At 43.0% G+C, this 12,720-nt stretch overlaps 1 protein-coding gene across 1 annotated transcript in view; it reads left to right on the top strand.

The window, feature by feature from the left end:
* Nucleotides 1–254: 254 nt before the first annotated feature.
* Nucleotides 255–12,720, top strand: part of SLC26A4 (solute carrier family 26 member 4) — a 28,738-nt gene continuing 16,272 nt past the window's right edge. Inside the window, exons 1-9 of the mRNA XM_073328449.2 lie at nt 255–420; nt 2,164–2,303; nt 4,938–5,048; nt 5,506–5,690; nt 6,849–7,013; nt 7,206–7,358; nt 7,460–7,542; nt 9,410–9,557; nt 12,423–12,536. Of these exons, the coding sequence (XP_073184550.2) occupies nt 266–420; nt 2,164–2,303; nt 4,938–5,048; nt 5,506–5,690; nt 6,849–7,013; nt 7,206–7,358; nt 7,460–7,542; nt 9,410–9,557; nt 12,423–12,536 (1,254 nt within the window). The 5' untranslated portion in view covers nt 255–265. The remainder of the gene's footprint in view (nt 421–2,163; nt 2,304–4,937; nt 5,049–5,505; nt 5,691–6,848; nt 7,014–7,205; nt 7,359–7,459; nt 7,543–9,409; nt 9,558–12,422; nt 12,537–12,720) is intronic.

Raw genomic sequence — 12,720 nt, 5'->3', positions numbered from 1 at the left:
GCCTGGGAGCTCCGTACTAGAAGGCGCAGGGGGCTCGCTGTTCTCCTGGGTTCGCAGCGGGGCTCGTCACTGGGTGCAGGCTGAGCTCTTTTGCAGTGCGCGCTCGCTGGACGCCGGGCGCTCGGTGGGCGCAGGCTGCGCTCAGGAGGGCGCTCTGGTGCCGGGCTGGGTGGGTGGCGGGCTGCGCGAAGCCCGGCAGGTGGGTCCCCGGGGTGGCCGCGGGCGGCGCTGATGGTGCTCCGCTCTCTCCCGCGCAGGCAGGGCCATGGCAGCAGGCGGCCGGCAGGCCGGGCCCATGCCGGACCTGGGCCGCTACGTGGTGGCCCGGCCCATATACAGCGAGCCGGCCTTTGAGGAGGAGAACAAGAAGAGAGCGCACCTGCAGCCGACCCTGCGCGAGCGAGTCCAGGGAGCCTGCAGGTGAGAGCAGGACCCACGGCCAGGGGAGCCGGGCCCCGGGAGTGGGGAGGGAGGGGACCCAGTGCGGGCAGGGAGTCCCGCGGAGACTTTGGGGAGCGCGGGGGCACCTGCCTGGCGGCCCAGGCTGTGTCTGGGCAGCACTAAGGGGGCGCGGGGGTCCGCGGAGCCGAGCGACTGTCTGGGAGCGGAGGAGCAGAGGGAAAGGAGGCGAAAGGCTCGGCTGCTCCCGGGCAGCCCCAGCGCCTTGCGCGGGTCGTGTCGCCCGGGCTGGGGGCACAGATCCAGGGCCGCCCTGGGAGTGATCGGCGGCGGGACTGACATCGCTCTGAGCTCCCGGCGTGTGCGAAGCGCAAGCCCAGGTACAACAGACTCCAGCCTGGCCCTGCTGCGCACTTCGTTCGGTGTCTGCTAGTCTCCGAGCTGGGAGATCAGCTCTGTCCAGAACAGGGGGAGTTTTCACGGGTGCTTGGCTCTCTCCCCTTCACTGCTTCACTGATTCCTTCCATTGTTTTTGTGACCAGTTGAAATCTTGAGATTTATTTGACGTAAACCACGCAAGTAACATTTAGGTGGTTTCCGTCTTGTTAAAACGCCAGATTCCGCGCTGTGTAAATCCAGAGTGACTCTGTCGAAGTCAATGCAGGCGCTCAGATATCATGGGAACGGGTGCAGAATCTAAATAGAACGGAGTCGAATTTGGCCCAGCACTGTCCTTATTAGAAGATACATTTAGGACTGCCGCGTCTAGCCTCTGGAGTTCCTTTGATTGCATAGAGTTGCTCAACCATTATTCTTTGTTCCTCGAAGTCATCTTGGCGTTACCTATAAAATGTTGCAATTACAATTTGATTGCATTTTATAGTCCTAGGCAGACGGAATCCTTTTTCTTTCGAGAGTAGTCGTTTATACACACAAACAATCATATCACAGGATCAGAATAAACTGGATCCAACTGAAGAGTCAACTTTCCATCTTGTAGCAAAAAAATTTGATCAAAAACAAAATTACTGCTAAAAACACATATTGCTCTGCCTGAAACGAACTGAGTAATAAGAAAATAGCCTAAAATAATGTAAACATTGATAATCCTTCGTTCTTTTAACATTCAGGGGCATATAGGGACACCTTTACTCATGGTGAGTAGCATTTTACTCCTCAGGTAATACTTTGATACCAATGGGACTACACACAGAGGAAGGTGCTAGCCAGCATGAGTGAGAATGACAGACTCCGACCCTCTGAGATTAATCCAATATTTTGTTTGGAAAGGTGACCGACCCATTCAAAATTATTTTCAAAGTAGATCATGTTTTTATTTTTAGAAACATGAACAAAAAACTAAATGCTGTGGTAACTCACCCATTGATACAAAATCTCTGTTGAGAAAGTCCACTTTGGTTACTATGCATCACCAAATACCAACTATTGGTTTTGCAAATGAAATATTTTAAATGTTATGATGGGTGAAACTTGCTGGCCACTGTCACCATTTTCAGTCGTAAATGCTAAGCATTATGGACAAAACCTGGGGTAACTCTTAACTTGAGAGCAAAATTTGGCACTATAAAATCAGTACATTGTAAACAGCATTCAGACAATTTCTATAAAATATTACCAATCTTCTTTTGGCTAAATATCACCTACTGAGATCTCTTGGTAGGATTTTTTTTCCCACTTTCCAGTTATGATTTCACAGGGGTAGGTTGACAATTTAATTATCTGGAGGTTGTTTTTTTTTGGCAGCTGTTCAAGAAAAAAGGCCTTTCAGATAACCAAGTCCTTTCTCCCCATCCTGGAATGGCTACCTAAGTACAGAGTAAAGGAATGGATAGTTAGTGATATCATCTCTGGTGTCAGTACGGGGCTTGTAGCTACTTTACAAGGTAAGGTCCAGGAAGATTTTATCTGTTATTAAGGAGAAACTGGATGTACTATATTGGCATTCCCATAACTATGTCTGACCCTTTCTAATCAGATTTCAGAGTAGCAGCCGTGTTAGTCTGTATTCACAAAAAGAAAAGGAGGACTTGTGGCACCTTAGAAACTAACCAATTTATTTGAGCATAAGTTTTCGTGAGCATCCGATGAAGTGAGCTGTAGCTCACGAAAGCTTATGCTCAAATAAATTGGCTAGTCTCTAAGGTGCCACAAGTCCTCCTTTTCTCCTTTCTAATCAGTGCTTCAGTGTTAACCATGATTAAAATCCATGAGGACTAATGTTATTTTATATTGCATACAAATTAATATTTCATAATAAATCACTGATTTCCTTAATTTAGCCTACTTTTTCTGTTTATGCAATACGGGCTAGCAGATGGCAATTTCCTTGAAGTTGTTATTCAATTATATTTGACCAGTATCTTTTTGATTTTTTTTAACTCTATGGACCTAAGGTGAACATTTAAAAATTGAATTGTGTTACTCAGTTATTTGTGATTGGTCAGATAAGTCACTAGTATTATTTCTGTTCCCCAATTGGCTCAGCACCCCAAACACTTGTCTATCCAAATGTAAACTCATGAATACAACTTTCTGTTAACATTTGTGCCAGTAAAGCTTGATTGCTCAAATGTTTGTAATAAACTAAAACAAAAGGGGTATGAACCTGGCCAAACTTTAAAAATCGGAATGGATATTCACAGAACATAGTTTGCAATGTTCAGCTAGTTTTGTTTAATACATTTATTAATGATAGAGAAAGTAGATAAACAGAGAGGTGGTGATGTATACATACAGATGACTAAGCATTAGTTAGATTAATCATGACTAGGCAGCTGTGAAGAACACCAGAAGGAGGTAAGTAAGAGCCCCATTCTCATCCCTGGATCTTCTGATACTGGCCACTTTCAAAGACAGGACTAGATAGGCTACTGGTCTGTTCCAGTATAGTAATTCTTTTGGGCTAGATTGTCCCTTCATCTAGACCTGCATGCAAATCTCCCCCATCCTGTGCAGATGATAAGGTCAGCTGCCTTCACAGCTCTGTTGCCCCCCTTCTGCCCCTCAGTGGGTCGAGTATCTGTGTATTACAGCTGCACCTAATGGCCCCAAACAAGATTAGGGTCTGATAGTGGCAGACATTATATAACCATAGACAGAAACACTCCCTGCCCCCAAAAGCTTGCCATTTAAATAGGCTAGCTGGACAAAGGTTGGGAGAAAGGAAGTAGAATCAGCCCCATTTTACAGCTAGAGAACTGAGACACAGATAATATGAGATGACTTGCCTAAGGTCACACAGGAACTGTATGGCAGAGCTGGAAAAATCTTCTCATAACCGGCCAGGCAGTAGCAGTGCTTTAATTACAAGAACATTCTCTCTCTCTCTCTCTCTCTCTCTCTCTCTCACACACACACACACACACACACACAAACTTCTTAAAGTTAGAATCCAGCAATATAATTTATTTTAAAATATACTGTTTAAATACATTTTTGGACTCACATGCTTCCTTCTGGCACAAATGTGCATAGAGATTAGTTAATACAAAAATTCTGTGGCTTGGTTAGAGCTACATACTCTTCATATAATCCCCAGCCCTACCTGGTTGGGTTCATAGTAGCCAGGAGGTGGAACAAAAAAACGGAGCCAAAAAATTAAGCAGATGCCAGGGATCCCCAGGTGCCTTGGTCCCCAAACCAGACAGATTCCATGATTCTTCATGTGTGCTGCTCTTCAGCCTTCCCACCAGACTGTTATTTGTCCTGAAGTCCTGGTAGCACTTTGTGGTACCTCTGAGAGGGGACTCACAGACTCTGTAGTGGCAGTTAGTGCTGCCTGAAACAGCATTAAATTTCTGCACATTTTACTGGGGATGCTCCATTGTTCTAGGGGTGGGAAGGGTTATAACACTTCTCCACATCTCCTTATTTCTCCTGCCACTTTATCAATGTAGCTGATAGGTCAAACAGATATGCAGAGGAAGGCAACGTGGCTATACATGGAAAAGCATCTTGCAAAGCTGCTTTTCTGCTCTTCGGGGCCCCATCATAGCCGTTGTTACTAATTGGTCATTTTATTGGTAAGGAGCAAAATTTTCAAATGTGGGTGCCTACGGTTAGACATCTACATCCATATTTAGATATCTAAATAAAAATGGCCTGATTTTCAGAGGTGATGAGTAAATGGGCATCCATGTTTGAAAATTCCAGCCATAATTGAGACTTTTTTGGCACAAATTTACCCATGGAAAGGTAGATCAGTTGCTTTCACTTGCAAAGTTCCCTTGTCTGAATCTCGCAGAGCCCTTAAAATTTGTTCCTGTATTTTGTGAAAACAAAAATGGCTGGTGTAACACTTAATACTTACACCTGTAACTACCTGGTTGGCTCTCTCAAAAATGTTGAGGCACAAGCTCACAATTTGTGCCCACAACTGAATTACAGATGCAAAATGTATTTTCAAATTGTGCCAGGCTGAAAGGAAGCTGCCTTCCTGAAAATTTGGCCCATTACTTGACCAGAGATTAGTCTGTTGTGAGATTTGTAACTAAAATGATGATTATATATGATTACAGGTTTGGCATTTGCTTTACTGGTTGCAGTTCCTCTTGGATATGGTCTCTACTCTGCGTTTTTTCCCCTCCTGACATATTTCTTCTTGGGAACATCAAGGCACCTCTCAGTTGGTAACTGCATCTGTTTAATATCAGTTTTAGTCAATTATCTTTTTTTCCACAATGTTTATGTCTGGCATGAGTATTAATATGCAGTGTGAAGCAGTCATTTTGTTAACCATATTCACTGTATTGAGCGTTCATGTTGGCAGGTTTGTGGGGCTTAAAAAGTATTTTGGCTCCATACAGAGGGCTATGCATAATGCTGAACTTTACTTGTTCCCATACACAGCTTTTCTGCTTACTTTGTGCTGAAGTTCATCAGTCCTGTGTTCTGCCTGGCACCAGATGGAAGCAAGACCCTGGTGGGCACAGAGAAGTGCATTCTAGATTATTTAATGAACAAGCATTTTGTCACCATAAAAATGTTTTAACTAGTTCTCTAATGCAGAACTGCTTATTTTATCTTGCAAACACTTGGATTTTGTGATGTGTGTAAAGTCATGCTTTATACTGTTCATCTTTACAGGACCGTTCCCTGTGGTCAGTTTGATGGTGGGATCTGTTGTGCTGAGCATGGCACCTGATGACAAGTTCCACATAATGAGCAGTAATGCTACAGGGCTTAACAAAACGCTGATAGACACTGCGTCCCGTGATGCACAGAGAGTAGTGATTGCCAGTACCCTCACATTTCTGGTTGGAATTATACAGGTAACATAACTGCCTCAAAGATTCAAATTGATGTTGCTTTTACTTTATTAAATAACTGGCAAAAATGCAGCTTGAAATAGCTTATTAGGGCTCCCTTCTCATGGTAAAACACACAGGAGGGGGGAAAGTCACCCTGAAATTTACATAGCTTTCAAATGACAGAGAATTCAATACATTTCCCGCTTCATGGCAGGAGTGCTGGAACAATTTTTATAGTGGGGGTGCTGAGAGCCACTGAACCAAATTGTAAACCCTGTATATGATCGAAACCACTTCAAGCTAACAGGTGTGGCAGCACCCCTAGAACTCTTAGTTCCAGCACCTATGCTTCATGGGAAAAGGTTTGTGACAGCACGGCTGGGAGTGAAGTGGACAGAATCGTAGTTGAGTGCCTGCAAAAAGCCTGAGACAGCTGTAGGGAAACCAAGTTCCAACAGCATAGATCTTGGATCATAAGGAAGGAGGGCCCCTACACAGCTCTGCAGTTCTTCCTTTGTCTCCCTGGAAGGTATGCTGGTTGGTGTGAGGGAAGATGGTCCAATGATTCCTGGTCAATACACAAAGAACAAGGCATGTCTAACATAGAAAATGCATAAGTAGACACCAGATAAGGTAAAAGTGGGTGAGAATATGAACTACATAGGACACAGATGGACATCGTGGATAGGGAAGAAATCCACAGCAACTGTCATGCAAAGGAAGGAGTCCAAGGCACCATATAAATCTTGCTGTCCCGTAGTGATATACCAAAGTTGTTCTTTTGTCCACTTCCCTACTGAAGAACTTAGGAACAGATTCTGCAGCTGCTCTGTGCACAGTACTCATATTGAAATCAGCAGCACTCAGAGTGGCTACACTATGAGGCCCTTCAAGTTTTGCTTAATAAAGTAGTTTCAGACTTTTCAGATTCACACACAGGGCCAGGTTATGTGTGATACCATTACTCACACTGAGTAGTACTTTACTCCACAGCTAACCTGATTTACTTCAGTGGGACTGCTTATGGTATAAGGTGCTAGTCAATGTGAGTAAGGATATCACAATTTGACCTGTTCTCAGCCAGCATACTGTATGGGACTGAATCCTGAGTATTTTGTAACATCGTTGTTGCACCTTTTAACTGTTTAGCAAACTGTTATTCCCTGGTGATTTTTCCAGCTTGTGTTTGGAGCCCTACAGATTGGTTTCATTGTGAGGTACCTAGCAGATCCCCTGGTTGGAGGATTCACAACTGCAGCTGCTTTTCAAGTTTTTGTTTCACAACTGAAAATAGTCTTAAATGTTTCAACCAAAAATTATAATGGGATCCTTTCCATAATATATGTAAGTATGCCCTGCTGATTTGCTTTTGTTTCACATCCATAATCAGATTCCTCAGGCCAGTAAAAATGAGCATATGGGACAAGTAGTCCATGACCTTCTCTGAGGTTTTGTGTCTGCTTCTCTGTATGGGCTATTTTATCATTCTATTTAAGTGGCTTCAAAGTGTTTTGAATTGTCTTTTATTTTTTTCAGACCCTCATCGAAATATTTCAAAGAATTGGTACCACCAACATTGCAGATCTCATTGCTGGGCTACTGACCATTTTTGTGTGTATGGTAGTTAAAGAAATAAATGATCGATTCAAACACAAGATCCCTGTTCCGATTCCTATAGAAGTAATTGTGGTAAGCAAAGTACCCTAATAAGAAACACAGCAGACTGGGCTGATTGCAAGAAGATCAGAGCAATGTTTCAGTATTAAAACCATTGTTTTATTTGATTCCAGACAATAGTAGCCACAGGGATCTCATATGCTGCTGACCTGGAAAAAAAGTACAATGCAGGCATTGTTAAATCCATTCCTAGAGGGTGAGTGCCCTTGTCTTCTGAGACACAGCTAATATTTTCAATGGCTATTAATGAGACTAGTAAAAGAATAATAGTGAGAATGAGAGAGAGACACAGTTTGATTCACAGCCAAACATTTCCTGAATTCTAGTCCTGGCTCTGTCACTAATTCCCTCCATGGCCTTTGGTAAGTGTCCCCCTCACTGTACAATGGGAATAATAATACTTACCCTCCTTTGTAAAGCACTTTGAGATCTACGGATGAAAATGTTATATAAGAGCTAGGTATTATTATTAATAATAATCAGTTAATGTTTGTAAAGTGAGTATGTGAGTATGGAAAATACTGTATAAATGCTAAGTGTTTTTAATAATAATATTTGACATTTATATAGAACTCAATCTTGAAAACCCATACTTAAACCCATACTTATGTGAGTGGTCCCATTGTAGTCCTTATTCATACAAATAGCCCAGTCAAAAGTACCCCTGGCATACTCACAAGAGTAAGGGTTGCACTGGCAGTGACTTTTACCTGGAAGATCTAAGCATTTTACAATGATAACCTTCACATTCTGTTTGGTGTGCAAGCCTTAATAAATTGATATTTGTAAAGGTCTTTGAGACTCTTCAGATAAAAAGTGTTCAGTACACAAATGTGAAATATTGTTAATGTAATAGTGTTATTAATCATATACTGTCCAACATATCCAAAAATATACTTCTTCGCTTTGTTACCACAAGGCCAAAATTTAGTCCCCCAAATTTTGAAACCAATGGGAGTTTTGTCACTGACTTCAATGGCCAGGGATGGCCTTATGGGCTGGGGCATATGACTTATGAGGAGAGGCTGAGGGAACTGGGGTTATTTAGTCTGCAGAAGAGAAGAGTGAGAGGGGATTTGATAGCAGCCTTCAACTACCTGAGAGAATGGAGCTAGGCTGTTCTCAGTGGTAGCAGATGACAGAACAAGGAACAATGGTCTCAAGTTGCAGTGGGGGAGGTCTAGGTTGGATATTAGGAAAAACTATTTCACTAGGAAGGTGGTGAAGCACTGGAATGGGTTACCTAGGGAGGTGGTGGAATCTCCATCCTTAGAGGTTTTTAAGGCTCGGCTTGACAAAGCCCTGGCTGGGATGATTTGGCTGGTGTTGGTGCTGCTTTGAGCAGGGGGTTGGACTAGACGACTTCCTGAGGTCTCTTCCAACCCTAATATTCTATGATTCTATGACACTGTGGGCGACTGCCCAGGACGCCGTGGTCAGGGGGCACTGTGGTCAGTCCCCCCCCCCACATACCCCAGCCATCCCAAGGCCCCTTTAAACCCAGAGTGCTGGGGCTAGAGCTGGGGAGGGGCAGGGCTGGGGGTGCTCCAGTGGGGGACTCTTACTGTGTGCCGGACTCCAGTTGCTAGTCTCGGCCAGGATGTGGAGGGAGGAGACTTCCTCTTCCTCTGCACAGGCCTCTCTCTGAGCCAGGTCAGACCTATCTCTGGAAACCTCCCACAGCTGCAGGAAGCTCTGCACCTCTGCCCCCTGCTTCCTGCCCCCAAAGCTCCCCAGACATGGGGGAGGGGTCACAGTATGGGTAGCTGCTCCACCGTCTGACCAACCCCCATGCCTAAGGGAAAATGGCGCCAAAATACAAGTTCGTCCGGCGTGCCATTTTTCCTCAGGCTGGCCCTGTCAATAGGATCAGGATTTGGGCCATATTGAAAGAGGTAACCTTGTTGTATGGTTTGCAAGTGTTCCCAGCTTTTTGTTTTTTGAAATATTGTTCACGTTATCAGTAGTGTACATGTCCTGCTGCTTTGAAGCTTCTTCACAAATCTAGTAAACACAGAATTTGATCAAAATTGATAATGTAAATATATTTTCCTAAATATTAGGTTTTTGCCTCCTGAGCCTCCAGCTGTCAGTATGTTTTCAGAAATGATAGCAGCCGCATTTTCCATTGCTGTGGTCGCTTATGCTATTGCTGTGTCTGTGGCAAAAGTCTATGCAACGAAACATGACTATTCTATTGATGGAAACCAGGTATATGAAACCCAATTAATTTAAAAACTAATTAAATGTAATTTGGGCATGAAGGATGCTTATATGTCCAAACTGGAAAAGAAATTATACAGATTTATCAGACACAAGTGGAACTCTCTTATGTGAAATTAATTAAACTATTTGAAAAAGCAGATAAGATATGGTCCTGTGATACAGTGATACATAGAGATGAGAGTGGTGTGAGCTACCCAAGATACTGAACCAGAGCCTCAGTCCTAGTTAATCTCCTCTGTGTTGTTCCAGTGACATCAAGGCACTGAAAACTGCTCTCAAGAGGCAGTTGGGATAACCATTACATAGGGGAATTCTGTGGTAATGTAAAGCTGGAATAACTGACTTTATGTGGCCTGCTTCCACTTCTCTGCATAGAGAGTGTTCTGAGGTGGCTGGTGGTAGGGAGGGGCAATGCTGGGCTGGTGAACCAGTACCTGGAAGACCACTCCAGTCAGCATAAGTTAGGCCTGGCCTACACTTAGTTTTTGTACCAATTTAACTCTTTCTGTTGGGAGTATGATTTTATGCCTGTATTATTAAATTGGCACATCCCTTAGTGCAGACACAGTTATACTGGTATTAATGTGCTTATGTCCGTACAGCTTACTCCTGTAAACGTATGGGTGTAAGCTGTGCCAGTTTATACCACTATAACTGCATCCATACTACGACGTTGGGGTTGTATTGCTTTAACTATAGCCATTTCTAAACCAAGTTAGTTATAGTGTCATAAAAACTGTGTAGACAAACCCTGTGGTTTCTCAAACTGTCTCTATTCCTAGGATCAAGGGAGATGAAGAAATGGCTTAGAGCTACCTTTGTCTCCTCTATCCATGCTGAACATGTACTGCATCCTTTGAATATGTGGGAAAAATATATTTGCTACAAAAAATGAACCAAGCATGTTGTTTAACTGGTCTCTCTGTCCTTTACAACTAATGAATAATGCCCTAATTACAATATATCTGATTTTAGAAATATTTTTATTTATTAAGTAACCAAATTGACCCTCTAAGCATGTGAATTATGAGAGGAGACTTCTCTATGTTGGACACTGTGTATCGTGAAGCTATAATACACAATGTTCACATTGGGAAACACTTTAAATGATGGTTGCCTAACATGTCCTCACTTGCAGTTTAATAAGGCTAAGTGGGTAGTGCAGCTGCATGTACTGTTTTCAACATTCAGCACTGCCCTGTTCCAGAAGACATTAGGTAGCGATTACAGTAGCTGAATGATTGGTAATCAAACAAAATTATATTCCTTCTAGTCCTAATACTATACCTGGCAAACATTCAACAACAGAAAGTCCTAGAAAGAAAGCTAGATTACTAGTCTACTTAAATTAGATGAGTGAAAAATAATAACAGCATAAAAACAGGCAATGAAACAAGGTTTGAGGGAGGATTAGTTACCTTCTTTCATCTATGATAATTAGGGCCTTACCAAATTCATGGCCATGAAAAACTCATAATGGACTGTGAAATCTGGTCTCCCCCTGAGAAATTTGGTGTTTTGTGTGCCTTTACCCTATACTATACAGATTTCACAGGGGAGACCAGTGTTTCTCAAATTGGGGGTCCTGACCCAAAAGGGAGTTGCAGGGGGGGTCACAAAGTTATTTTAGGGGGGTTGCAGTATTGCCAACCTTACTTCTGTGCTGCTTTCAGAGCTGGGTGGCCAGAGAATGGTGGCTGTTGGCCAGGTGCCCAGCTCTGAAGGCAGCGCCCTGCCAGCAGCAATGCAGAAGTAAGGGTGGCCAAACCATGCCATGCCATGCCATGCCATGCCATCCTTACTTCTGCGCTGGTGCTGGCGGTGGCTCTGCCTTCAGAGCTGGGCTCCCGGCCAGCAGCCGCCGCTCTCCAGCTGCCCAGCTCTGAAGGCAGAGCCATTGCTAGCAATAGTGCAGAAGTAAGGGTAGCAGCACCGTAACCCCCCCCTACAATAACCTTGTGACCCCCCCAACTCCTTCTTGGGTCATGACCCCTACAATTACAACACTCTGAAATTTCCTATTTAAATAGCTGAACTCATGAAATTTATGATTTTTAAAATCCTATGGCCGTGAAATTGACCAAAATGGACTGTGAATTTGGTAGGGCTAGTGATAATTTGTTTTAATAGACTCATAGATTTTCAAACTTAACAATAGTAACAGTCACTGATCTATCTCTAGCATCTTCTTCCAGAGCAAAGTTGTGTCGAAATCTATGTGGATCATCTAGGTCTGTTCTATTTAAGGATCTGGCTTCAAGATCCTACCCTGGTAGCAAAACCTTTTACATAAACTAAGGGCTCATCTAAACAGTTTTTGTACCAGTGTAACTATATTGGTTTAGAAACTGATATATTTAAATCTGTACAACCCCCATGTATGGATGCCGTTATACTGGTATAAAATGCTTATATTTAGATAGCTTATATTGGTAAATTTATGGAATTAAGCTATACTATCATAGGCATCTTTATACTGGTACAACTGTGTCCACACTAGGGGATTGCACCAATTTAACTATATTGGTTTTTAAGATGATGTAGTTAAATCAGTAAAAAAAAACTGTGTGCAGATCAGCTCTAAAATACTTAACAGCAACTGTTGTAACGAATCCAGTATTTTCTGCATGCCTACTGTACTTCTCACTTTACAGGCTCCTATAAGGAAGTATTATCTTTGCTGTGCAAACAGGGGTGCTGGAACAACTTTTATAGTAGGGGTGCTGAGAGGCATTGAACCAAACTCTAAACCCTGTATATGATGGAAACCACTTCAAACCAGGGGCTGTTGCTACCTCAGCACCCCTAGTTCCAAATCTACATTTACATCATCATCTAATCTTGTTCTAGGAATTTATTGCCTATGGAATCAGCAATGTGTTTGCAGGAGCTTTCTCTTGTTTTGTTGCTACCACCGCTCTGTCACGTACTGCTGTCCAGGAAAGCACTGGTGGGAAAACCCAGGTAATGGGTTTATTTTACTATTAATTTTAAAGATATTTCAGTTTAATATTGCATAGGGCACAGACTTCACATAGGGTTAACTCCAATATGCTTGTGTGTATGACCCTGGTTGGACTGACAGTGGGATTTGAACGCAGGCTGTGTAGTGCTAAACACATGAAGCTAAAGGCTGGAATACTGCAAA

The sequence above is a fragment of the Lepidochelys kempii genome, chromosome 1 (assembly GCF_965140285.1).
Source record: "Lepidochelys kempii isolate rLepKem1 chromosome 1, rLepKem1.hap1, whole genome shotgun sequence".
Classification (NCBI taxonomy): domain Eukaryota; kingdom Metazoa; phylum Chordata; order Testudines; family Cheloniidae; genus Lepidochelys; species Lepidochelys kempii.
This window is presented reverse-complemented; position numbering and strand designations above follow the sequence as displayed.